Raw genomic sequence first — 24833 nt, 5'->3', positions numbered from 1 at the left:
TGTATATCCACCTTTCGCAGCAATGCAGGCTGCTATTCTCCCATGGAGACGATCGTAGAGATGCTGGATGTAGTCCTGTGGAACGGCTTGCCATGCCATTTCCACCTGGCGCCTCAGTTGGACCAGCGTTCGTGCTGGACGTGCAGACCGCGTGAGACGACGCTTCATCCAGTCCCAAACATGCTCAATGGGGGACAGATCCGGAGATCTTGCTGGCCAGGGTAGTTGACTTACACCTTCTAGAGCACGTTGGGTGACACGGGATACATGCGGACGTGCATTGCCCTGTTGGAACAGCAAGTTCCCTTGCCGGTCTAGGAATGGTAGAACGATGGGTTCGATGACGGTTTGGATGTACCGTGCACTATTCAGTGTCCCCTCGACGATCAGCAGTGGTGTACGGCCAGTGTAGGAGATCGCTCCCCACACCATGATGCCGGGTGTTGGCCCTGTGTGCCTCGGTCGTATGCAGTCCTGATTGTGGCGCTCACCTGCACGGCGCCAAACACGCATACGACCATCATTGGCACCAAAGCAGAAGCGACTCTCATCGCTGAAGACGACACGTCTCCATTCGTCCCTCCATTCACGCCTGTCGCGACACCACTGGAGGCGGGCTGCACGATGTTGGGGCTTGAGCGGAAGACGGCCTAACGGTGTGCGGGACCGTAGCCCAGCTTCATGGAGACGGTTGCGAATGGTCCTCGCCGATACCCCAGGAGCAACAGTGTCCCTAATTTGCTGGGAAGTGGCGGTGCGGTCCCCTACGGCACTGCGTAGGATCCTACGGTCTTGGCGTGCATCCGTGCGTCGCTGCGGTCCGGTCCCAGGCCGACGGACACGTGCACCTTCCGCCGACCACTGGCGACAACATCGATGTACTGTGGAGACCTCACGCCCCACGTGTTGAGCAATTCGGCGGTACGTCCACCCGGCCTCCCGCATGCCCACTATACGCCCTCGCTCAAAGTCCGTCAACTGCACATACGGTTCACATCCACGCTGTCGCGGCATGCTACCAGTGTTAAAGACTGCGATGGAGCTCCGTATGCCACGCAAACTGGCTGACACTGACGGCGGCGGTGCACAAATGCTGCGCAGCTAGCGCCATTCGACGGCCAACACCGCGGTTCCTGGTGTGTCCGCTGTGCCGTGCGTGTGATCATTGCTTGTACAGCCCTCTCGCAGTGTCCGGAGCAAGTATGGTGGGTCTGACACACCGGTGTCAATGTGTTCTTTTTTCCATTTCCAGGAGTGTAGATAGGGCAGGCAGGAAGATCATTCACGATCCGGTATAAAGAACATAAAGATGCGTTCAGGTTAGGAAATTATGACAAATCAGCTGTTGCGAACCATATATATGAAACAGGCCATCCTCTTAATAGCATACAAGACAACGTAGAAATATTGCATGTGGAAAAGAAAGGGAGGAAACTTGATTTACTAGAGGAATTCGAGATAGCTATCCATGAAAAGAAACAAAACAATATTCTAAATGCACAAGATAATTTTAAAGAAATGAGATTTCTTAGCGGGTTTTTAGAATTATTTTAGGGTAGGTATGCGATTTTAAACTTGTAGCATGTCACTGACGGAGCTGCGAGAGACTAACGATGGCAGACCAATGCAATAAGGAAATCAGGCGCCCAATAGCATAGCGTTACCGTCAAGCACACGGCTGTAACCACGCCACAACACCTAGGCACGTCAGTCCGTAACAACTCCCGAGCCGGCACAGTGCGAGAGCATATTTGGTAGCTATGGGACGGCCATCGACTTGTGTCAACAAGTTCAGTGTAAGACGAGGACCCACAGTCCAATATACTTTTAATTCTGTTTTACTCTTGGACTTCCTAACTATTTGTGATGGTATTTTGTCTTTTTAGTCGTTTAATTTCATGACATAGATTTTACAACCTGATGATGGGAGCATTGTCTCTCGAAACGCGTTGTTAAAATACATGTATAAGAATCGCGGTTGAATGCTAACAGTGATAACCAATTAATACAAAATTATAATTAAAAGAGGAAGTGATTTTTCAATAATTAATCATAAATAGTTTTAACGCATTTGGCTCTATTTGCTTTTTACCAGCAAATGAACATAAAAGTACAATAATTTTACGTTAAATGTTTTTCATTCAACAGACCTCAAATCGGATCGCGCCTTGCGTCGGCGACGTACATCAGAAGAAGACGACAATAGGGTAAAAGACAAAAGAAAAGAATGACATAGATTAACAAAGAATGTGAGACAATATTGTCTCTGTTTTACATAATTATCATCTTTTTAAGAAATAATTACATAATTGAATGAATGTTATTGAGTTACGTAATTTTCCACAAGTTCATATTCCACTCGTAATAAAAAATATATATATCGTGGATGTAATATTGCCCCTTGGGCTGATATAAAAAGAAATAGTTTATTCACCATGTTTATTTCTCATCACCCTTTTTTTATCAGTCCACATAATCCACGAAGATTCATTGTTTTTAATGTCGGAGTATTTGATTTCAGTGTAACTTGACACAAAAAATTGTATTTGAATTGAGCAATAAAAAAGAAGCTCCGTTACTATATTGCCTTGGAAATTGCTTCGGATGCTTCCCGGATTATCTTATCCCCCCCCTCCCCCCATTCGGGTTAGCTGGAATCGGAAAACCAGGATCAAAATCGTCCAAGGGGTTTCAAGACAATACACTCACCTACTATTTACAGTCAGGGTTGACATATTTGAGATTGTACAAACTGGAACCCGAATTTATGTTTCTGGCGTATGTGCGAAATACATTGAAGTTTTATGATGTTTTTTTAACAGTTTTAATATATTTCTTGGGTATGACATAACAATTTGTCGTTGACGTTATAAAAATTTCTTCCACGTCGACCCGTCGGAACGCAGTGAGGTAGTGACTGCCGCCGGACCGCCCCTGGCCGCGTCGGCGTAGCGTCAACTGCCGTCGGCTGCGTCGTGATTGCTATCTGCTGCCGGCCGGAACTACCCCTGCACCAGCTCTGGATTCTCTTGTGTCTCGTCATTTAGTTCAAGACGGGTACATGAAATGTCAAAATACATGTGTCAGTGACAAGATAAACACTCTTTCCATCCTGTGGAGAAAATTTGTTAGGGTCCATATCACTCGCATCCACACCGAAGGAATTAATTTAGGTTTTTTTTTTTAAGTATGTCCTGTATCTTGACACTGTTCAACACAAAGTAGTGATTTATTTAGGAATTCATCACAATATGTATATTTCAAACACGGCACTGTTAATCACACACGTGTCCGTAGCGTGATTTGTGTATACTCCGAGAATGTGATTACACTTTCTCTCTCGCGACGCGCTGCGAAGCCAACGTTGCATTGTTTTTTGTGCGGCGCGGCTGGCTCTACAGTGAGTCACATAATATTTTACCCGCAAAGTCGCTCCGAATCGGATTATTAGAGGTCACGAGTTCCTTTTAACTGCTAATATTGGCAACAGAACTTAAAGTCCATAGCGTTGCTGTTACTTTCGACACTACATGAGTGTTCTTAAGGTTTCTTGATCACAGTTTATCAGTGTTCACATTTTTCGCTAAATAATCAGTTTCCACTAGACTTTTGTGTAGTTCTTGTAAGACACAGATTAACTTTCTGATTGCTGTGATTACATGTCCATAGTACTTACACACAGTCTATATGCGAACGACACCTTTCATGAAAAGAGGTCCGTTACATTTGCACATATTTTCGCATTACAATGACTGAATAACAAGATAAAAATTTTATCCAGTTACGTAAACATAATACAGTAAACTTTAGGAATCTGTTACATTGTTGTCATCACTGGATCATTCTCGAACAATCGAGGTAACAGTACATTTCCATCTTCATGGCAAATACAAATATTTTATCATTTCTTTGGACAGAGATCCATGTTTGACTTCTTTTATCTGGAATGTCCCTGATAAGTCATTTTGTATGACTTCATACTGAAATGTGTACATTAAGTAGTACACAGTCAGATACTATTAGAGAGGTGGCTGACACACAGCTCACACATGACCAACACTCGTTGCATGTATGGGACTATATGACTCAATCTCATTTAAAATATTTTATGCATTTCTTTGATATGTATGCAACATAAAAAATAATAAAATTTATTACATCTAATACAACAATATTTAAGTGAACGTTTTTGAAGATATTGATTCCTTTTTTGAAAATGTGTTTATCATGGAGACTCTTTACTCCTTGCACAAATAATTGAATCATATTATATTGTGACACTTGACGTGTAAGTCTACAAACTAACAAACATATAACATCATTCTTATTAGTCCAGGGAACCGAGTAAGCTGCTCTACAATAGGTCTTGTGCGGTAATACATTCATTTTATGTTGTTAATCTTTTATGATACCAGGTTGTTTAACGAATACTTCATGATATTCAGACAATAATTCGGTCAACTGCTTAGCATCAGAAGTAATAATGAAAGTTGTCTCCTTTATTTTTTATTGTACTGTTGCCACGATGTCATTCGCATTGCTGGGTACATCGTTATTTCGGTTTTGACTACATATCTGCGGGTGCTCTTGGGTCAACATTAACATCTTCTGTTTACTGACAGAAAGGTGTACCTTTTGCATTAATGGAAGGTTTGCACCGAACGCCCGATTCAACATCAAAGTTATCGGTCGCTGTTGGTGATTAAGATCACATGTCCCCCGGGCGAGATTAATTATACCTTCCTTTTGCCGAAGGAATTCAAGTCCAAGTAGCACTGGTACGGATAAGTTATCTATCAATAGGAACTTGCATGTCAAGCGATCATTTCCTGAGGTAACTTCCGCTTGTGTCTGGAATTTTATGGTTTGTGTCTTATTTCCCAATGCTCCAATACCCTTGCAATTTGCGACGGGTAAGATCGGTAATCTTCCTAGTTGCGAAACCTTCTTGAAAAATTGCATATTCATTACGGATACATATGCACCTGTATCGAGCAGAATTGTAGTTGGTATCCCATTTATACTCCCGGTGACACTTGCTTGAATTATTTCCTTTTCTATCTTATCATAAATGACAGGTTCTTGATATAGCTCATCTTCTAATTTATTTCCATCTTGATATCGAATCATGTTTATATTGTGCTTCTTCAACCTATTGCCTTCCTTGTTGCCCTCGGTCGCCTGGCGAAGGCCTACAGGGACCGCAATTAGTTTGTCGGCTTCTGTGAATTTTGTTTGGTATCAGAAGCTACCTCTGTTATTTTCACATTTTGTGAATTTTCTGTTGGAGTTGGAGGTGACCTGCTTGTATCCCACCACGGTGGATATTGGCTGTTTGACATCGGAATAGCTTGGACATAGTTTATCGGCTGGCCTGTATTACAAGAACCTTGCGACGGTTGCCAATGGCTTGGTCCTGGTTGCCGCCAGTATTCGTTATCTCCGCGCATATTCTTTGGCTTATCTTTGTACGGACTGTCTGGTCTGTGGTCATTCCGTCTTTTTCGGTTATTAATGTCACTAAGAAAATTTGAATTCTGATTGTGATGCTGCCTTGGATTACCATTCGGCTGTTGGTACTCTTCGGCTTTCCTATAATCCTTGTTATTATTATCGTTGTAACTAAATCTTGGTTGTATTGGTTTCTGTTACTGTTATTGTTGTAATTGCTGTTTCCATAAGATTTATTTTTATTTTGTTTAGGACTAGTTTCGCCACTATTTCCCTTGTTTGAATTCAATGCTTTCCGTTCGGACTGTTTGTACTGCTGATGACGTCAGAAGTTTTTCTGGCGTCCTCCTGCACAAGATCCAAGGAATCGATTACACACAAAAATTCTTTTAAGTCGGTGTCTGTAACATTGAACAGTTTCTCTCTAATGTGGATTGGTAGTCTGGCTTTTAGTACTCGTAACAAATCTCTAGTGGTAACTGGCTCATCACAGTATCTGGTCATGTTAACATTTTTCAAAATATTTCCTTAATGAACCTGATTTCGGATTATAGACTTCGGCATTGTATACTATTTTACGAAGTCGCTCTTAAATAGACGCCGACCAAAATTGATCTAAAATCGCCTTTTCAAAGTCATGAAAGGTTTTACAAGTTTCTGCGGCATTTAATGCCCATAATGACGCATCACCAGAGATATGTGATACCACAAATTGTATCTTTTGTTCTTCTGACCATGATTTTGGCAGAACACTTTTGAAATTACGGACAGATACAACAGGGTGTACGTTTCTTTTGCTTTCTTCATTGAAGATCTGAAAGTGCCGATGCTTGATGAGACTCTCTTCATGCATCAGAGTTGTTAGTTGCATTGAACTGCTATCATTTACCTTTTTACAAGTACACTCTCCTTCGTAATCATGATTTTTTCTTGTTGTCACGCACTGCTGTGGCAAAATCATTTGACTACCAAAGTCTGGTTTTCTTTGCGGTACAACAAGATTCGGTGTAGAATGTTCTGTGTAGGTTTGCCTGTCAGCATCAGTGTTGTTATTGCTGCATACTGGCAGATTTTGTGGGTTACGGTTTTCAGGATACATCGCTCTGGCTATCTCGGTTTTGACTTGCCTATGAATTTCGGAATGAATATCTTCCTGCAATGTATGGACAGCTGTGGCTAGAGCTTTGAATCTATTTTCAAGTTTATCCACATAAGTTTGAAGGCTGCTAACCTGAACTGGAATTTTCACTAATGGTTCGATCGTGGATTTCACTGCATCGATCTCTTGTTTCACATGATTAGTAATTGCACTATACCGTTCGTTTAAAGTTTGATTGATCTGGCGGACAATTTCCTCATCTCTTTTAAGAAATATGTTGTTGATATTTTCAACTAATTTCCTTTCCCTCTCTTGGTCTTTAATTTCTTGTTCCTGTCTCTATCTAGCTCTTTCTTCCCTCTGCTGGATAGTAAATTTTTCGAATAATACTGTTTGACGTTCCAGCTCTGTAGCTCTTTCTTCCCTTTGCTGGATAGTAACTTGTCGAATAATACTGTTAACATATCTTGTAACGGCATAGCTTGTGTGTTGTGCACTTGTGCCCTGGGCCGGTACAAATAGTGTCTCTATTTTCTAACTGATTGACTAGTGGAGTGCCAGTTTGCTTCGGGAGCTCTTCAGTCTCACTACCTGTCGGAATATCATCGGTAGTTAAATTCTCTAATGACTGAGTAGGAGTGTGAACAGATTGTTCTACTGGAGGATCTGATACCATTTCTGCCTCCGTATCCTCACTAGGTTTAACCAGTTTCCTTGGCCTAACTATTTTATACACAATATAACACAACAAATCTATATATATATATCACTGACACATATACATCAACACAAAATAATCTTATACCTAACACAAACACACACACACACATATATATATATATATATATATATATATATATATATATATATATATATATATATATATATATATAAACACTGAAAACTCTTTGGATCTGTGTAGAGAATCTTATGCAAATTTATTACATGTTGCAGTAAATTTCTCGCAGCTGGTTTATTGAATGTCTACTACTTATCGCTGCTGGTGTTCAATGTAAGTTGTCGTGCTTCAGGTTGGATCCCTGGCAGTGTTATTTAATGCGAGTGCGTTATCGTGTCGTATCGTTGCAGTTCTACACCGCGTAACAGCGTTGGTGTATTTTATATTTCGGCGTTGGTGTCTTAGTAGTTAGTGCACCAGGATAGCTGGTTCACAACGGGCGAAGGATCGCTTGAATCGCGCCAACCGCCACAAATCGCCGGTTGATACCACCGGCACTGAAACCGATCATCATGAAGACTGTCCTCCGTCGCGTGTCAGGGTCCGTTCATCCGCGTCGTCGTCGTCGTCCGACGATTCACCTGACCGCCCAGTAATTGACCTCTCTCGTAGTGAGGCGGCGAACACATCAGCTCTGCCTGACCACCACCCGGCTGTACCAGCACCTCGCTCTACGCCGTCCCGCCACCGTGGCGAGTCTTCTGGTCACCCTGACCCAGTCGGAAAGTCCTCTGGCCGTCGCTCCAGACGCCCCTCCGCCCACGCGGGCTGTGGTGGCAGCGGATCGTGTTCCGATACCCCCCTGCCGGGGGACGCCGCACCGGATGGTCCTGTGGATGAGGAAATGGCTCATGCTCCCGACCGTCCTTCTCAAGAGATCCCGTCAAGCCCTCTGAAGAAAGAGAAGATACCCCCAATTGTGGTATATAATGTCACTAATTATACGAAACTGAACACTGAGCTCCAGCGGCTCATTGTCGGCCAATTGAGAGCTGTTTACCAAAAAGATCACGTGAAATACCTGCTTGACAGTAGGGACGACTATCTTACCATTCTCGATTTCGTAAAATCAAAGGCGATGCCTTACTTTACCCACCAGACGTCGGGTAATCGCCGCACCAAAATCGTGATCAAGGACTTGCCACCAGAGGTTACGGCAGAGGAGGTCAAGGAAGAACTGCTTCGACTCGATTTCGAAGATCCTTTGGTCCACCAGTATAGCAAGAGGAATCCTGAGACCAGGGCATTGATCCCCTGCCCTACCCACGTCGTCTCCCTTTCCCGGAGGGAGGACATAGAGCGGATTTACCAAATCCGGTATCTTCTATACACGAAAGTCCGGATTGAATCGTACGAGGGCCGCAACGGGCCAGCCATCTGTCGCAAATGCCAACGTTTACGACATACTGGGAATTACTGCTCCCTGCCGTTGCGGTGTGTTAAGTGTGCTGGCCCACATTTAGTGGAGAACTGCACACTCCCTGCTTCGGAGAAACCTACCTGTGCCAGATGTTTGGGAACGACGCACGATCCCCACTACATGGCATCCTGGAGGGGGTGCCCTATTTACCAGAAGGCACTAAAGTCTTCTCGTCCGCCCAAAAAGAAACCGAGAACAAATCGACCTCCTCCACCGCTACGGGACATGACCAACTATCCTGTTTTGCGGGGTCAGCCTAGTGCACTGTCCTCAGGAGCCACTCTGGTACCAGCCACTCAGGCACCAGATGGCTCGGTGGCTCCTGTGCCGCTTCCTGCCCGGACTGCCACGACATCCTTTGCTGCTGCAGCCCGGTCTCCTCCTCATTGTCTGTCTTCCGTGACAGCTCCCACTACTCACCAACTACAGGAGCCAGCTGCAGCTCCCTCCAGTCCATCTGTGGCTCTATCTCAACCCTCTGCCCCTACCTCCACTCTGCCTACTACTACACCTGCACCTGCGCGCCGTAGGGGCAAGCAGACCACCCGGGACCCTCCCCCAGTGGTGGAGACTGATGCGTCTTTTCGGGCGGACATGCGCGAAATCCTCCAGGTCATCACCTTTTTCACGAAACCCCACATCCGGGCTGTTATTCGCGACACTGCACAAAAAATCCGTCAGTCGGAGGACGGGCTCTCCAAGGTCATCGCCCTAGTGGAAGGGCTTAGTCAAATATTGCTGTAATGGCGAATGGACCTCCACACCACCACCAGCCCCCTCGGGATCTTGTCACTTGCATTTTTAATGCCAATGGCATAAAACGTATGAAGACAGAATTGAACACCTTCCTCCATGACTATCGTGTGGATGTTTTACTGGTCACAGAAACACACCTGAAACCGGCAGACGATTTCCGCCTTCGCAACATGGTATGTTACCGCTCTGACCACCACGACCGCCGTGGTGGAGGCACAGCTGTATTCCTCAACAAAGCTCTTGTCCATACCCAAGAGCCCCTCCAGCCAATGGAACACATAGAGGCCACAGCAGTTACCATCTCCACACGCCTTGGTGCCATTACCTTTGCAGCAGCGTATTTGAGCCCAAACAAGCCGCTGCTGGAAGCAGACCTCCGCACATTGTCATCCTTCGACAGGCTCATCATTGGGGCAGATCTCAATGCCAAGCACCCAGCTTGGCATTCTCGCGTGTCTAACCCCAAAGGCCGGCTCCTCCTTGACCTGGAGGATACTTTATCACTATCAGTCTATGGCCCCCACGAACCTACCCATATCCCAGTCCGTACTAACTGCCAGCCAGACGTTCTGGATGTGGCCATCTTCAAAAACATCACCGCTCAGTTTTCACTGGAAGTTCTCCACGAACTGGCCTCTGACCATGAGCCAGTACTCTTGCACCTCACCAATGCTGCCCTTTCATTTGATGTTCGTTCCACTGCGACCCTCACCAATTGGGACAAGTTTGCCAGGGTACTAAATAACACCACTCGACACGACCTCAATTTGACAACACCGGCCAATATAGTCCGTGCTGTGGACTACCTTACTGCCAAAATACAGAAAGCAGTGAAACTCTCCACCTCCACTGCACCTCGAAATTTAACACCCCTGGACGACTTGCCCCCTCTGTTACGAGAGCTGAAGGTGCAGAAGAACCGCTACCGCCGGAGGTGGAAGCAGTTTCGTGACCCTCAGGACAAACGCCAAATGAAACGCCTCCAACGCGAATTCAGCCACCGGCTCGCCGAATGGAGGTCTGAACAGTGGGAGGACAGGATGTCCACTTTCCTACTCCACCAAAAATCTGACTGGGCTGTCATTCGCACCCTGCGGCGTTCTAAGCCAGCGACTGCTCATCCTATTCGCACAGCAGCGGGCTTGTCTTATGATACCCTGCAAATTGTGGAAACGCTGGCAGATGCGTTCGAGGCCCAAAACCGCCCTCTGGTCCAGGACCTTTCTCCGAACGAATTACAGGAAGAACATGAAGTCCTGACAGCTGTTGCTGCTTTCCGCAACCACCCACCCCAGTCTGCTCCCCGTCTTACGTCCATGGCAGAAATACAGCGCATCCTTCGACGGAAACGTGGCCGGTCGGCCCCTGGATTAGACGGAATTTTAAATGAACATCTTTGCCACCTTCCCCGCACACCACTCATCTTGTTCACCAAGATTTTAAACTGTTGTCTCACATCTGGCCTTTTCCCCCCTCAGTGGAAACAAGCCAAGCTGATTGCGATCCCCAAGAGGTTCAAGGACCCTACAGTCCCCACCAACAACAGGCCCATCAGCCTCCTAAACACTATGGCGAAGGTCCTTGAATCTGTGATCCTTCACCGACTTTCCCAACCTCTTGCAGCAGCTGGGACGATCCGTCCTGAACAGTTTGGATTCACTTCGCACCTCTCTGCTGAACTTCAGGTCCTACGGATCACTGAACACATCAGCAAAGGCTTCAACACTGCCAAGTCGACAGCTGCCGTTTTTCTGGACTTGCAAAACGCCTACGACAAAATCTGGCAAGACAACCTCGTACACAAGATGCTGACACAGACCCCTATTCCGGATATTTATGTCAAGATCGTTGATGACTTCCTCCGTGGCAGGACTTTTGTAGTGGCTCAACGGGGAATGCGTTCTGGCATTCGCCAATTGTCGGCAGGCACTCCGCAAGGATCGGTGCTATCTCCCATCCTTTTTAATATCTATGTGAATGATATGCCGGTCATCCCCGAGTGCCACCTTGCACAATACGCTGACGACACAGCACTATACACCACTGGCCGCATTACTGAGGCCGTCGTCGCCCGCCTCCAGCGACAGGTGGACGCCACTATCACCTGGTGCCGGACAAACAAAATAGCTCTCAATGCCGCCAAAACTACGGCAGTTTACTTCACGAAACGGCGCCCAGTCCTCCGCCGCAATATCTCGATTGCAGGTGTACAGGTGCCCTGGTCCCCGACAACCACCTATCTCGGGGTCCAGATGGACCACAAGTTGCTCTTCCACTGTCATGCGGAGTATGTCAACAACAAGGGGCAAAAGCTAACCAGGGCTTTGTACCCGATCTTTCGTAGTAGGGAACTTAACCTGCAGACCAAACTCCGCATTTACCGAACAGTTATCCTGCCTGCCCTCACGTATGGATCTGCTGCATGGGCCACGATTAGTGTCACCAGGATGCGGACATTGCAGCGCCTACAGAACAAGGTGCTCAGGTGGAGTCTGCACGCCCCGCCACTCACGAGAATTGTCACTCTCCACGAGGAAGCTGATATCGTCCCCCTAAAGACGACCATACGCAACAACGCGCGGCGGCTCTATGAGAAAGTGGATGCCTTGCGGGACACTGTCCATGGGTTACGCCACGTTGGGACCACACTTCCACGCCGCTGGCATCGACATCCGGTTCCCCTAACCATCCTAGAGGAATCGGATTCCGACCATGGCTAACGATAGGTCTGGCACGCCCACCACGGACGCATCATTTGGCGGGACTAGCCCCCATTCTACGTCCAATACTTTCCAATCATACCTGCCCACGTTAGGCTAAATTTTTCTGCCTGACTCATGGAGTACTGTCACCGTCAGAGGGTGGTACGGGACTACAAGTCCCACCGCCACACCTCCAAAGTGAATTGCAGTGACGCAGTCACTGCCCTGTAGATAAATTTACTGCCTCACCAACACAGTTAGACCGCAATAGACCGGTGATGCTGTATTGTAACATATCACACAAACAAAAAAAAAAAAAAAAAAAAAAAAATGTAAGTTGTGTTTCAGGTTGGATCCCTGGAAGTGTTATTTAATACGGGTTTATTGAATGTCTACTACTTATCGCTGCTGGTGTTCAATGTAAGCTGTGTTTCAGGTTGGATCCCTGAAAGTGTTATTTAATACGAGTGCGTTACCGTGTCGTATCGTTACAGTTTGAACCGCTTAACAGCGTTGGTATATTTGTTATTACGGCGTTGGTGTCTTAGTAATTATAACCCCAGGATAGGTGGGAGATTTTTGGTGTGCGTAGTCCTCTCGTGCCGGGCCCCTGGCCATGTCGGGCGGACCCGAGTCCACTATGGAGAGGCTCGCGGAGCAGCCTTCGCGACCCTCCGACCCCTGCACCGCCGCCGTTCGGGGAGAACCGCGTCGGTTACGCCGCTCGTCCCGGCCTCCCGTCGCGCACAATGCTCCGCCCACTTCACAACGGGCGAAGGATCGCTTGAATCGCGCCAACCGCCACAAATCGCCGGTTGATACCACTGGCACTGAAACCGATCATCATGAAGACTGTCCACCGTCGCGTGTCAGGGTCCGTTCATCCGCGTCATCGTCGTCGTCCGACGATCCACCTGACCGCCTAGTAATTGACCTCTCTCGTAGTGAGGCGGCGAACACATCGGCTCTGTCTGCCCACCACCCGGCTGTACCTGCACCTCGCTCTACGCCGTCCCGCCACCGTGGCGAGTCTTCTGGTCACCCTGACCCAGTCGGAAAGTCCTCTGGCCGTCGCTCCAGACGCCCCTCACCCTGACTCAGTCGGAAAGTCCTCTGGCCGTCGCTCCAGACGCCCCTCCGCCCACGCGGGCTGTGGTGGCAGCGGATCGTGTTCCGATACCCCCCTGCCGGGGGACGCTGCACAGGATGGTCCTGTGGATGAGGAAATGGCTCATGCTCCCGACCGTCCTTCTCAAGAGATCCCGTCAAGCCCTCTGAAGAAAGAGAAGATACCCCCCATTGTGGTATATAATGTCACTAATTATACGAAACTGAACACTGAGCTCCAGCGGCTCATTGTCGGCCAATTGAGAGCTGTTTACCAAAAAGATCATGTGAAATACCTGCTTGACAGTAGGGACGACTATCTTACCATTCTCGATTTCGTAAAATCAAAGGCGATGCCTTACTTTACCCACCAGACGTCGGGTAATCGCCGCACCAAAATCGTGATCAAGGACTTGCCACCAGAGGTTACGGCAGAGGAGGTCAAGGAGGAACTGCTTCGACTCGATTTCGAAGATCCTTTGGTCCACCAGTATAGCAAGAGGAATCCTGAGACCAGGGCATTGATCCCCTGCCCTACCCACGTCGTCTCCCTTTCCCGGAGGGAGGACATAGAGCGGATTTACCAAATCCGGTATCTTCTATACACGAAAGTCCGGATTGAATCGTACGAGGGCCGCAACGGGCCAGCCATCTGTCGCAAATGCCAACGTTTACGACATACTGGGAATTACTGCTCCCTGCCGTTGCGGTGTGTTAAGTGTGCTGGCCCACATTTAGTGGAGAACTGCACACTCCCTGCTTTGGAGAAACCTACCTGTGCCAGATGTTTGGGAACGACGCACGATCCCCACCACATGGCATCCTGGAGGGGGTGCCCTGTTTACCAGAAGGCACTGAAGTGCTCTCGTCCGCCGAAAAAGAAACCGAGAATAAATCGACCTCCCCCACCACTACGGGACATGACCAACTATCCTGTTTTGCGGGGTCAGCCTAGTGCACTGTCCTCAGCAGCCACTCTGGTACCAGTCACTCAGGCACCAGATGGCTCGGTGGCTCCTGTGCCGCTTCCTGCCCGGACTGCCACGACATCCTTTGCTGCTGCAGCCCGGTCTCCTCCTCATTGTCTGTCTTCCGTGAGAGCTCCCACTGCTCACCAACTACAGGAGCCAGCTGCAGCTCCCTCCAGTCCATCTGTGGCTCTATCTCAACCCTCTGCCCCTACCTCCACTCTGCCTACTACTACACCTGCACCTGCGCGCCGTAGGGGCAAGCAGACCACCTGGGACCCTCCCCCAGTGGTGGAGACTGATGCGTCTTTTCGGGCGGACATGCGCGAAATCCTCCTGGTCATCTCCTTTTTCACGAAACCCCACATCCGGGCTGTTATTCGTGACACTGCACAAAAAATCCGTCAGTCGGAGGACGGGCTCTCCAAGGTCATCGCCCTAGTGGAAGGGCTTAGTCAAATATTGTTGTAATGGCGAATGGACCTCCACACCACCACCAGCCCCCTCGGGATCTTGTCACTTGCATTTTTAATGCCAATGGCATAAAACGTATGAAGACGGAATTGAACACCTTCCTCCATGACTATCGTGTGGATGTTTTACTGGTCACAGAAACACACCTGAAATCGGCAGACGATTTCCGCCTTCGCAACATGGTATGTTACCGCTCTGATCGCCACGACCGCCGTGGTGGAGGCACAGCTGTATTCCTCAACAAAGCTCTTGTCCATATGCAAGAGCCCCTCCAGCCAATGGAACAAATAGAGGCCACAGCAGTTACCATCTCCACACGCCTTGGTGCCATTACCTTTGCAGCAGCGTATTTGAGCCCAAACAAGCCGCTGCTGGAAGCAGACCTCCGCACATTGTCATCCTTCGACAGACTCATCATTGGGGCAGATCTCAGTGCCAAGCACCCAGCTTGGCATTCTCGCGTGTCTAACCCCAAAGGCCGGCTCCTCCTTGACCTGGAGGATACTTTAGCACTATCAGTCTATGGTCCCCACGAACCTACCCATATCCCAGTCCGTACTAACTGCCAGCCAGACGTTCTGGATGTGGCCATCTTCAAAAACATCACCGCTCAGTTTTCACTGGAAGTTCTCCACGAACTGGCCTCAGACCATGAGCCAGTACTCTTGCACCTCACCAATGATGCCCTTTCATTTGATGTTCGTTCCACTGCGACCCTCACCAATTGGGACAAGTTTGCCAGGGTACTAAATAACACCACTCGACACGACCTCAATTTGACAACACCGGCCAATATAGTCCGTGCTGTGGACTACCTTACCGCCAAAATACAGAAAGCAGTGAAACTCTCCACCTCCACTGCACCTCGAAATTTAACACCCCTGGACGACTTGCCCCCTTTGTTACGAGAGCTGAAGGTGCAGAAGAACCGCTACCGCCGGAGGTGGAAGCAGTTTCGTGACCCTCAGGACAAACGCCAAATGAGACGCCTCCAACGCGAATTCAGCCACCGGCTCGCCGAATGGAGGTCTGAACAGTGGGAGGACAGGATGTCCACTTTCCTACTCCACCAAAAATCTGACAGGGCTGTCATTCGCACCCTGCGGCGTTCTAAGCCAACGACTGCCCATCCTATTCGCACAGCAGCGGGCTTGTCTTATGATACCCTGCAAATTGTGGAAACGCTGGCAGATGCGTTCGAGGCCCAAAACCGCCCTCTGGTCCAGGACCTTTCTCCGAACGAACTACAGGAAGAACATGAAGTCCTCACAGCTGTTGCTGCTTTCCGCAACCGGCCACCCCAATCTGCTCCCCTTCTTACGTCCATGGCAGAAATTCAGCGCATCCTTCGACGGAAACGTGGCCGGTCGGCCCCTGGATTAGACGGAATTTTAAATGAACATCTTTGCCACCTTCCCCGCACACCACTCATCTTGTTCACCAAGATTTTAATCTGTTGTCTCACATCTGGCCTTTTCCCCCCTCAGTGGAAACAAGCCAAGCCCTTTGCGATCCCCAAGAGGTTCAAGGACCCTACAGTCCCCACCAACAACAGGCCCATCAGCCTCCTAAACACTATGGCGAAGGTCCTTGTATCTGTGATTCTTCACCGACTTTCCCAACCTCTTGCAGCAGCTGGGACGATCCGTCCTGAACAGTTTGGATTCACTTCGCACCTCTCTGCTGAACTTCAGGTCCTACGGATCACTGAACACATCAGCAAAGGCTTCAACACTGCCAAGTCGACAGCTGCCGTTTTTCTGGACTTGCAAAACGCCTACGACAAAATCTGGCAAGACAACCTCGTACACAAGATGCTGACACAGACCCCTATTCCGGATATTTATGTCAAGATCGTTGATGACTTCATCCGTGACAGGACTTTCCTAGTGGCTCAACGGGGAATGCTTTCTGGCATTCGCCAATTGTCGGCAGGCACTCCGCAAGGATCGGTGCTATCTCCCATCCTTTTTAATATCTATGTGAATGATATGCCGGTCATCCCCGAGTGCCACCTTGCACAATACGCTGACGACACAGCACTATACACCACTGGCCGCATTACTGAGGCCGTCGTCGCCCGCCTCCAGCGACAGGTGGACGCCACTATCACCTGGTACCGGACAAACAATATAGCTCTCAATGCCGCCAAAACTACGGCAGTGTACTTCACGAAACGGCGCCCAGTCCTCCACCGCAATATCTCGATTGCAGGTGTGCAGGTGCCCTGGTCCCCGACAACCACCTATCTCGGGGTCCAGATGGACCACAAGTTGCTCTTCCACTGTCATGCGGAGTATGTCACCAACAAGGGGCAAAAGCTAACCAGGGCGTTGTACCCGCTCTTTCGCAGTAGGGAACTTAACCTGCATACCAAGCTCCGCATTTACCGAACAGCTATCCTGCCTGTCCTCACGTATGGATCTGCTGCATGGGCCACGATTAGTGTCACCAGGATGCGGACATTGCAGCGCCTACAGAACAAGGTGCTCAGGTGGAGTCTGCACGCCCCGCCACTCACGAGAATTGTCACTCTCCACGAGGAAGCTGATATCGTCCCCCTAAAGACGACCATACGCAACAACGCGCGGCGGCTCTATGAGAAAGTGGATGCCTTGCGGGACACTGTCCATGGGTTACGACACGTTGGGACCACACTTCCACGCCGCTGGCATCGACATCCGGTTCCCCTAACCATCCTAGAGGAATCGGATTCCGACCATGGCTAACGATAGGTCTGGCACGCCCACCACGGACGCATCATTTGGCGGGACTATCCCCCATTCTACGTCCAATACTTTCCAATCATACCTGCCCACGTTAGGCTAAATTTTTCTGCCTGACTCATGTAGTACTGTCACCGTCAGAGGGTGGTACGGGACTACAAGTCCCACCGCCACACCTCCAAAGTGAATTGCAGTGACGCAGTCACTGCCCTGTGGATAAATTTACTGCCTCACCAACACAGTTAGACCGCAATAGACCGGTGATGCTGTATTGTAACATATCACAAAAAAAAATGTATGTTTGCTCAATTAATGTGTGTCACTGCAACTTTTGAAACAAACATGGACCTTATTCCTACCTTTAAACTCTTCTGCAGTGGGCAGCAGTGCTCTATGTGATTTGGCTGTCGCACCAGCTCTAGTAGTACAGCAACCCAGTGGACAGATGTCATTGTTCGTGAAAAACAATACATACAAGTAATTAATAAATTGTTCTGGTAATTTTTACCTGTAATAAATTACAAGTTTTTTGTGTTATTATTTCATTTAAATGAACAAATGTGCATTGGTGGTCCCTGTTCGGGCGCCAGTGTGGTGCTTTTGCGTATCATCAACGTGGACAAATGCAATGAATATGGATGATATGATACTCTATGGTATTCTGCGGTTTGAATTCGCTCTATTATTTCGTAGTTGCACTGATTCGATTTTGTAAATGATAGTGACAATATTATACACATGTATAATGCATTGTTCATACCACTTCTCCCGGATAAGTATTTTGTTCAAATTGCACAAGAATTCCACCTGACGTAGTGTAATAATGTTGACTGTAAGTTGTGTTCATATCACTAAAATTACACGTCGTACATCAGAGCTTTTATAATTTTTGTATTCGATGGATTTAATTATTCTTAGCAAATTGATCATGAAAAGGAACCACAAAATACCACCCGCACACAACATAGACGTTATGCTACCAGAAATATTTTTCTCGTGATTCGTGCATAATTTAATTTTGGCCTCATACATCAGCAATGAAATCTTGTTCAACAATAAATACCATCAGCACTGTTCTTAGGAAATGCAGTCTGATTCGATTAATTTTTTCTTTTATAAATAGAGTTCAGTCCCACCGGTGCACATTTATTTCGCAGGAGAGCTTCTGTAAAGTTTGGAAGGTAGGAGACGAGGTACTGGCAGAAGTACAGCTGTGAGTACCGAGCGTGAGTCGTGCTTCGGTAGCTCAGTTGGTAGAGCACTTGCCCGCGAAAGGCAAAGGTCCCGAGTTCGAGTCTCGGTCGAGCACACAGTTTTAATCTGCCAGGAAGTTTCATATCAGCGCACACTCCGCTGCAGAGTGAAAATCTCATTCTGACAACGGAATATTGTTTGCAGTTTCAAGTAATTTAAGTCTGCCGCTGAGATAAAAGTTAAGATGGCGGCCAACAAAAGATAGAGGATTTCTTTTTTAATTAAGATTTTCCTTTGCTCAATAAATAATTAATCATTTAAATTGATGCAACCAAAAATAATTATTAATACTCTTTTGCAAATTAGTTTTAACACAAACCCTTGATATTTCGACCAGAAGCACAGACGAAGTTGCTATATAATCGCAACTAACAATGGCTGCGCTTCTTGCAGCTATAATAAAACAATTAATACAAAATTATAATTAAAAGAGGAAGTGATTTTTCAATAATTAATCATAAATAGTTTTAACGCATTTGGCTCTATTTGTTTTTTACCAGCAAATGAACATAAAAGTACAATAATTTTACGTTAAATGTTTTTCATTCAACAGACCTCAAATCGATTCGCGTCTTGCGTCGGTGACTTACATCAGAAGAAGACGACAAAAGGGTAAAAGACAAAAGAAAAGACTGACATAGATTAACAAAGAATATGAGACAAATATTGTCTCTGTTTTAATCATCTTTTTAAGAAATAGATACATAATTGAATGAATGTTATTGAGTTACGTAATTTTCCACACGTTCATATTCCACTCGTAATATAAATATATATATATCGTGGATGTTATAGAGAGCCTCCCCTGCGGCACTTCGTATCTAGTGACTACTCCGGACATCGACAGAGCCACCAGATAGCAGCGCGTGTAACACAGCTGACGAACCGATAGCGGGACAGGCAGAGGAGCTATTGGAATCCAGTCGGTGGTTACGGTGCGAATCTAAAAGTGCCGGAAAGAAAACCTACTGGGACAAGAGTCATAAAATCACATTTACATACACTCTAATTTTAAACTCATACCTCCGACTGTTAAGTGCTGGAACAAGACACAAAGCATTAGATAAATAATCGTGATTATGGGAAAAGTCATATTCTTATACAGGGCTATTACAAATGATTGAAGCGATTTCATAAATTCACTGTTGCCCCATTCATTGACATATGGTAACGACACACTACAGACGCGTAGAAAAACTCATAAAGTTTTGTTCGGCTGAAGCCGCACTTCAGGTTTCTGCCGTCAGAGCGCTCGAGAGCGCAGTGAGACAAAATGGCGACAGGAGCCGAGAAAGCGTATGTCGTGCTTGAAATGCACTCACATCAGTCAGTCATAACAGTGCAACGACACTTCAGGACGAAGTTCAACAAAGATCCGCCAACTGCTAACTCTATTCGGCGATGGTATGCGCAGTTTAAAGCTTCTGGATGCCTCTGTAAGGGGAAATCAACGGGTCGGCCTGCAGTGAGCGAAGAAACGGTTGAACGCGTGCGGGCAAGTTTCACGCGTAGCCCGCGGAAAATTGGCTCATGCCACAACTGGAGACCGACAGCGCCGACTTCATCTTTCAACAGGATGGTGCTCCACCGCACTTCCATCATGATGTTTGGCATTTCTTAAACAGGAGATTGGGAAACCGATGGATCGGTCGCGGTGGAGATCATGATCAGCAATTCATGTCATGGCCTCCACGCTCTCCCGACTTAACCCCATGCGATTTCTTTCTGTGGGGTTATGTGAAAGATTCAGTGTTTAAACCTCCTCTACCAAGAAACGTGCCAGAACTGCGAGTTCGCATCAACGATGCTTTCGAACTCATTGATGGGGACATGCTGCGGCGCCGAGTGTGGGAGGAACTAGATTATCGGCTTGATGTCTGCCGAATCACTAAAGGGGCACATATCGAACATTTGTGAATGCCTAAAAAAACTTTTTGAGTTTTTGTACGTGTGTGCAAAGCATTTTGAAAATATCTCAAATGATAAAGTTATTGTAGAGCAGTGAAATCGCTTCAATCATTTGTAATAACCCTGTACTTGAACCCACACGTCACGAAAGACTCTAAATACCATTTACTATGATCTGACAGACTATCTTCCGTGTTATCCATGCCGTGGATTCCGGCGTATGATGTTGAAGGTCTGTTACTTTGATTTTCTCTTGTACTGAAGTGAATCACCAATTAGTTCCAATACTTTAAAAGTGCACACCGATTCCAACCGGGTACCTAGTTGACGTGATGGGTAATCACAACGGGAGCTTCCTTATTCGCCTAATGATGAGCATTTTTATACCAAGGCATTGCAGACAGCATTCTCTCCCTCGTCTATATTCGCCAGTTTACATGATCCTAAAGATTACTGACAAACGCACGCTTATACCAATCTCTTTACGATTTTGAAACGTGGATGGGTACGCAGCGGAACTATCATTATTCTTAATCAATGTTGAGCTATTGTATTCCAAACAAGCACAGACAACATTCTCAGTTCTCTGAGATCATCCTCACTGATTCCTTCTTTATGTGATTCCAAACGATCTTGACGGGTATAAGAAAATACTAACATCGTATCTTATTAACAAGTGGGTGCGGAATTTTCTTTCTTTTGTAATAATGTATTCTAGCCACTCACAGACAATAATATCATATGTAGGACAATATCCAGTTTGCATGGTCCCAGATTACTCTTGACAGTGATTTCTGCAACCAAAACGGTTATAAAATGTAAACTTACACGGCCGGAATTTTTTTTGTCGCAGTTAATAAAATGTTATGCCGTGGTCGAAGGGATTTCACTTTAAACCCGACGTTTCGTCACCATCTGCGGAGGATATTTTGAAGGGCTATCGTAGCTTTGTCGAATGTCCGATTCACACCCTGGCTCGCTAGTGACTACAGCAAAATTCCACTTCCGCGCAGTGGCGTGACGTCACGTGTTTTGAATACGAGAGAGCAACTGGCCGTTGTCGACTGCCGTCGTCCGCTGTTACTATCATCCCATGGCCGAAGACTAGTACGCATCTTCCGCAGCACCGGAATCCAAATTTCATTCACTTTCACGCCCGTTCCGCAACAGCTGATCTGTCAATCTCCCGTCTTCTGCAATTGCCCTGGTGCTTTTCGAGTGCTTTTTAACAGTTCTTTTTGTAGTACCCGCGTACACACTGACAGTTCTACATCTACATCTGCATCTACAGCCATACTCCGCAAGCCACCTGACGGTGTGTGGCAGAGGGTACGTTGAGTACCTCTATCGGTTCTCCCTTCTATTCCAGTCTCGTATTGTTCGTGGAAAGAAGTACTGTCGGTATGCCTCTGTGTGGGCTCTAATCTCTGATTTTATCCTCATGGTCTCTTCGCGAGATATACGTAAGAGGGAGCAATATACTGCTTGACTCCTCGGTGAAGGTGTGTTCTCGAAACTTCAACAAAAGCCCGTACCGAGCTACCGAGCGTCTCTCCTGCTGAGTCCTCCACTGGAGTTTCTCATCTCCGTAACGCTTTCACGATTACTAAATGATCCTGTAAAGAAGCTCGCTGCTCTCCGTTGGATCTCCTCTCCCTCTTCTATCAACCCTACCTGGTACGGATCCCACACTGGTGAGCAGTATTCAAGCAGTGGGCGAACAAGTGTACTGTAACCTACTTACTTTGTTTTCAGATTGCATTTCCTTAGGATTCTTCCAATGAGTCTCAGTCTGGCATGTGCTTTACCGACGATCAACTTTATATGATCATTCCATTTTAAATCACTCCTAATGCGCACTCCCAGATAATTTATCGAATTAACTGCTTCCAGTTGCTGACCTGCTATATTGTAGCTAAATGATAAGGGATCTTTCTTTCTATGTATTCGCAGCACATTACACTTGTCTACATTGAGATTCAATTGCCATTCCCTGCACCATGCGTCAATTCGCTGCAGATCCTCCTGCATTTCACTACAATTTTCTGTTGTTACAACCTCTCGATATACGAACACAGTTACCTACAACGGGATTCGAACCACCACCCACAACAAAAGCAAGGCATCATAAAAACATTGGTGGACAGAGCAAGACAAATCTGCGAACCAGAGCTGCTTGATGCAGAATTAAATAATCTCACCAATGCATTGCTCAAGAATGGTTATTCGTTCGCTGAGGTGAAAAGAGCGTTAAGTCCAGCGGATAGATATTATAGTGATGCTCAAGACTTTGAGGTTCGCCGATGACATTGTAATTCTGTCAGAGACAGCAAAGAACTTGGAAGAGCAGTTGAATGGAATGGACAGTGTCTTGAAAGGAAGATATAAGATGAACATCAACAAAAGCAAAACCAGGATAATGGAATGTAGTCGAATTAAGTCGGGTGACGCTGAGAGAATTAGATTCGGAAATGAGACACTTAAAGTAGTAAAGGAGTTTTGCTATTTGGGGAGCAAAATAACTGATGATGGTCGAAGTAGAGAGGATATAAAATGTAGACTGACAATGGCAAGAAAAGCGTTTCTGAAGAAGAGAAATTTGTTAACATCGAGTATAGATTTAAGTGTCAGGAAGTCGTTTCTGAAAGTATTTGTATGGAGTGTAGCCATGTATGGAAGTGAAACATGGACGATAAATAGTTTGGACAAGAAGAGAATAGAAGCTTTCGAACTGTGGTGCTACAGGGAAATGCTGAAGATTAGGTGGGAGATCACGTAACTAATGAGGAGGTATTGAATAGAATTGGGGAGAAGAGGAGTTTATGGCACAACTTGACAAGAAGAAGGGACCGGTTGGTAGGACATGTTCTGGGGCATCAAGGGATCACAAATTTAGCCTTGGTGGGCAGTGTGGAAGGTAAAACTCATAGAGGGAGAACAAGTGATGAAAACACTAAGCAGATTCAGAAGGACGAAGGTTGCAGTAAGTACTGGGAGATGAAGAAGCTTGCACAGGACAGAGCAGCATGGAGAGCTACGTCAAACCAGTCTCAGGACTGAAGACCACAACAACAACAACTCAAGCACCGGTGACATCGATAGTTTTCCAGCCGTCCATTAAGGACTTGACTGACCGCACAGGAAGCGGAACATCGCGGTAATTTACACAGCCACACGGAAGATATAAGCTCACCTAAAATCTGCCAAGAATGCTCGCAAACCGCTGGAAAAAGCTGGAATTTATGACAGTAACAGCGGACGACGGCAGTGGACAACGGTCAGTTGCGCTCGAGAATTCAAAAAATGTGACGTCACGACACTGAGCGGAAGCGGAATTTCGCTGTAGTCATTAGCTAGCCAGGGTGTGAATCGGACATTCAACAAAGCTACGATCCCCTTTGAAAATGTCCTCTGTAGATGAGGACGAATCGTCGGGTCTTAAAGTGAAATCCCTTCGACCATGTCATAATAGCCCGGAATATTTTATTAATTATGGACACGTATGGCAGATCAACTGAGGCCGAAACTAGCTGGTAAGCTTTCCCTCAGTCCGTAGATCTACTTCCCCCTTACCCTCCTCTCTGAAGTTTCAAACACAGCTGGTCTCTTGAGGTGCGGCACAGCGTGGACCGGAAGAAAGCCGAGCCGGGGTTGCGGTTCACTTCCACTTTCTCTGCAACGGAAGTCCAGTGGGTATGATCGCATCGCTACGTAGCTGCGGCGCAGCGCAGAGGTCGCGACCTTCGTGGAGAGAGCGGGGCAGCCTCCTGCGGGGAATCCCTGCACACCGCAGCCAGCAGCAAGTGGACGGAAGGAACCAGATGCAGGAGCAGGGGCTGGCGCGCTCCGGGCACCCTGTTTATGCACCAGCATCCAGGAGGATCGGAGCGTGTACGTCAACCAGGCGTCTTTGATCAAACTGTCGACATCAACTGCTCTCTGAAGACATTTGTAAGTGCCCTGCTGTGTTCAAGAACTGGCCTACTAAGAAACGTAGTTAGTCACTTTTTGGTCGAAGTTCTTTCCTTGGAAACGTTTTCTTGCCAATATGTAATAAGGAGCAGACAAAAAGCAATAGTGGAAGGAAACCAAATGGTTCAAATGGCTCTAAGCACTATGGGACTTACATCTGAAGTCATCAGTCCCCTAGACTTAGAACTACTCAAACCTAACTTACAGACATCACACACATCCATGCCCGAGGCAGGATTCGAACCTGCGACCGTAGC

The 24833-nt window shown here is 46.9% G+C and overlaps 1 protein-coding gene across 1 annotated transcript in view; it reads right to left on the bottom strand.

Moving 5' to 3' along the window:
- LOC126188608 (RNA-binding protein squid-like) overlaps positions 1 to 24477 on the bottom strand; it is a 52684-nt gene extending 28207 nt beyond the window's left edge. The window contains 1 exon segment of the mRNA XM_049930210.1: positions 24178 to 24477. Within this exon segment, the coding sequence (XP_049786167.1) occupies positions 24178 to 24477 (300 nt within the window).
- Positions 24478 to 24833: the final 356 nt, after the last annotated feature.

This window comes from Schistocerca cancellata, chromosome 5 (genome assembly GCF_023864275.1).
Source record: "Schistocerca cancellata isolate TAMUIC-IGC-003103 chromosome 5, iqSchCanc2.1, whole genome shotgun sequence".
Classification (NCBI taxonomy): domain Eukaryota; kingdom Metazoa; phylum Arthropoda; class Insecta; order Orthoptera; family Acrididae; genus Schistocerca; species Schistocerca cancellata.
This window is presented reverse-complemented; position numbering and strand designations above follow the sequence as displayed.